The sequence below is a fragment of the Nelumbo lutea genome, chromosome 3 (genome assembly GCF_056320005.1).
Source record: "Nelumbo lutea isolate HS-2025 chromosome 3, American lotus-T2T, whole genome shotgun sequence".
Classification (NCBI taxonomy): Eukaryota; Viridiplantae; Streptophyta; class Magnoliopsida; order Proteales; family Nelumbonaceae; genus Nelumbo; species Nelumbo lutea.
This window is the reverse complement of record NC_142686.1, coordinates 54,809,916-54,813,240: the sequence shown is the minus strand read 5'-3', so window position 1 is coordinate 54,813,240 and position 3,325 is coordinate 54,809,916. Positions and strand designations below refer to the sequence as shown.

General features: G+C 43.8%; 1 protein-coding gene across 1 annotated transcript; it reads left to right on the top strand.

Annotated features, from left to right (window-relative positions):
- The first annotated feature begins 814 nt into the window (after positions 1 to 814).
- LOC148865050 (uncharacterized) lies at positions 815 to 2,301 on the top strand. The gene has a single exon (XM_088975522.1). The coding sequence runs from the start codon at positions 1,300 to 1,302 to the stop codon at positions 1,807 to 1,809; it is 510 nt and encodes a 169-aa protein (XP_088831648.1). The 5' UTR covers positions 815 to 1,299; the 3' UTR covers positions 1,810 to 2,301.
- Positions 2,302 to 3,325: the final 1,024 nt, after the last annotated feature.

Genomic DNA, 3,325 nt, shown 5'->3' with positions numbered 1-3,325 from the left:
GTATTCTTTCCAAACTGAACAGTTCTGTAAAAATTCGGAAATTATTAATTAAAAATTAACACGTGGCAAGTAAATCGGTCGAATAGGGCAAGTGGGCAACCCTTACCTTCACCTTCATTAAGACATGCAAAGAGAAAGACATCTGGGCAGATGCCGGGTGAACATTATGGGATGGGTCTCTATTGTGGGTCCTACTTTCTAGCATTGGTCAAATCATCCAACGGCACACACCTCGATATCAGGATCAACGGTTTGCAAAAAATATGGAGAGATTGCTTGATCCACCTTAGATTGGAATATCATGGAATATCCTGGGGCTAATTAATAAGGCATGCTAGTTTCTATGATTCTATCAAATTACTCTATGTAGAATTTAAGTGGGATTGTATGCGGGCCTGAAAGCCGTTGTTTGTCTACCCGGATATTGATTCTATGCGGGCCTTCTCCTGCCAGAATCACTTTGGACGTACGATAGGAATCTATTTTAAGAGCATTTTTGCCCCCAAAACCGTTGCCCGTACTCACACCACCCTCGATGGATCTTGATTCCCTCCCGTTTGGACTCTAGATTCCTTTCGTTACATTCGAGAAAAGATCTTGTTGACCTGGGGCTCGCATTACCTTTTTATCCTACATTGCATCATCCGACGGACATAAACTTGACACATGGATCCGTTTTTCGACAACTTACTAAGGGTAAGTCTGTCATTCTTGAGCACTTAATGGCATTTCCAGATATTTCGGCCAACAAGAGGGGTACTCAATTAATATCTACCCTATAAATAAACCGACTCCGCTTCCATCACATTCTCTCTCCCACTCTCTTTCCTCTTCCGTTTCTCAAAATCACAATCTCCGGTTTCTCTCTCGCTCTCGCTCCCTCTCTTTTTCCCCACTCCTAAACCCCCCAACCTCACCATCTCTTTCTTCTCTACGCTGCCCCCCAGCGGCGCCACCCTTAAAAACCACTGCCTGTACTGTAAGTCCGGCCAGGTCGTCGGATTCTGGCGAAGGGCCTGCCGATCCGATTTCACCATCACCTCTTTTCCCCTTTCTCTCTCTGTCTCGTTCTCGTTTCAAACGTCTTTCTAAATTTTCCCTATTTTTCTTTATCTTGGGTTCTTTTTTTCCTGGACGTTTTTAGCCCTAATTCTTAACTGTAATTACATGTCATCATACGCAATAACGCAAAGCCGAGCGGTCTTTCTTTCATCTCATTCGGGATTCTTGGTTTAATTTAATTACCTTTCTTGGGGGTTTAAAATTCTGACAGGTTTGTTGCTGACGTGGCAAGCTTTCATGCTTTCGACTGAGAGATCCTCGATTACAATGTCGAACAACAACCACCCCCGTCGCGTTTTGACGCCATGGGTGTCGAGGAAGCGTAAAGAGAGGGAAGGATTTGACGCCCTTAAAGCGTCAACAATAACGACGACAACGACATCCGCAGCGCCCAAGGGCGAGCCGGCCTCGGCTAACAAGCTCCTAGCCGGATATCTGGCTCAGGAGTTTCTCACAAAGGGGACGCTGCTCGGTCAGAAGTGGGACCCGGCTCGGTTTGAGGCAGCGCCTATAATATCGACGGTTGCTATTGAATCGAGAAAACCGAATCACCATCACAGAGAAGCAGCAGCAGCAGCCACCACCACCGCCGGTGAAGCTGTGGCGGAGCCGAAGCCGACAACGGCGACGAGGAAGGCAGCGAAGCATCCAAGCTACGACGACGTTGCGAGACTACTGAAGGCGGATGGGACCCATATATCAGGGATTGTCAACCCTAAGCAGCTATCGGAGTGGCTACACATGTGAGGCAGCGGTGGCAACGTTACGGAGACACGTGGCGCGGCTCCATTGGGCATATGTTTCCCACGTACGGTCCACAGCATCCCGTACTCTTCTTTTTTTTGCGCAGAATGAGTTTCTCGATGGAGCGACTGGTTCCCGGTAAGTGACCAGAGAATGAACCACCACAACAAAGGAGAGAGAACAGGCACACAGCCACGCGCGCGCGCGCACACACACACACTCTCTCTTTCTCTGTCTATTTCTTTCTTCTGTCTCTCTCTCTCTCTCTCTCTGGTTTTAGGCTTTCCTTTGGTATCTCAGATTTTCGGTTCTCTTGTAGTTTACATCCTGTAAAATTACGTGGAAAAGTAACTTGGAGCAGAGACCCACGAAATGAAAGTATGAACTGGATAGCCATTGTTGTGGGTTTTTTTTTTTTCATTTGAATGTTTGCATTTTGCATGATCAAAATGTCTTCTAAGTCTATAATACTGTTTGCTCTCTATCTTTCTCTCAGTACGTGTCTCTCTGTACTGTGTGTTGATTGAAGAAGAAGGAATGAATGAGGTGATGAGAGGAGTTGCTCTGCAGAGAGGAAGTGAAGAAGTAGAAGATAATGAGTGAACCGCTGGAGGAGAACTGGAGAGGATTGTGATATGGAAACGGAGGATGTGGGATGCGATACGTGCATGGGCGTGCATGAATTTATGTGCTGTCTTCTGTGTTCATGTGAAAGCTGAGGATTGAATCTTCCTCGTAGTCCTCCATGGGTTTCTCTTCCTGTTTTCTACTTCTGTTCTCGTTCATTTATCTATCGAATTCCAGAATTTGATCCCGAGTGAGATAAATGGGTGGAGCTAGATAGGAAAATGGGCGGATAAGGACGCCTTGTTTGATTATTTCTTCCTCGCTCCGACCCACTTATCCTCTCCTTGTCAAAACGCTTAGCATACTAACTCATGCCATGGCTGTCAATAAAATGGCCTTTTATATATCACCCATACCATAATCCATCCAAAATAATAATAATAATAATAATAAAGCTTTATTTTTGCAAAAAAAAAAAAAATGTTTGTTTTATCTTGTTTGGAATTAGAAGAAAATACAAGGCTGTATTTGGTTTGAAAGAAAAGATAGGAAAAGGAAGGAAAACCAATACAAGGTTCTCTTCTTTTCCATACCTTTTATTTGAAACCAAATACAGCCTAACTGGTATATGTGAAATAATAATGGCTTAGGTGAGAAAGTGCCACCGAGCTGTGGGGTTAGAGGCATAAGGAGCAGCCATGGGTACAACCGGATAGAAGATTCTCATCAACTCAGAGAGAGAGAGGAAAGCACACATGATAGGCGCATGGTAATGTCAGAAGAGTTTGTTTAGAATAATTTTCAATTGCTAATTAGTTATGATAGCTTATATTTTGCCCAAGAGTGTTTGGTTCCGTTGGCGTGGCATTTATGGATAGGTCATTTATTTTTATTTTTTCATTTAAATATTTATTGATATTTTTTCATTTTAAATGTTTCAAGTTTTTGTTAT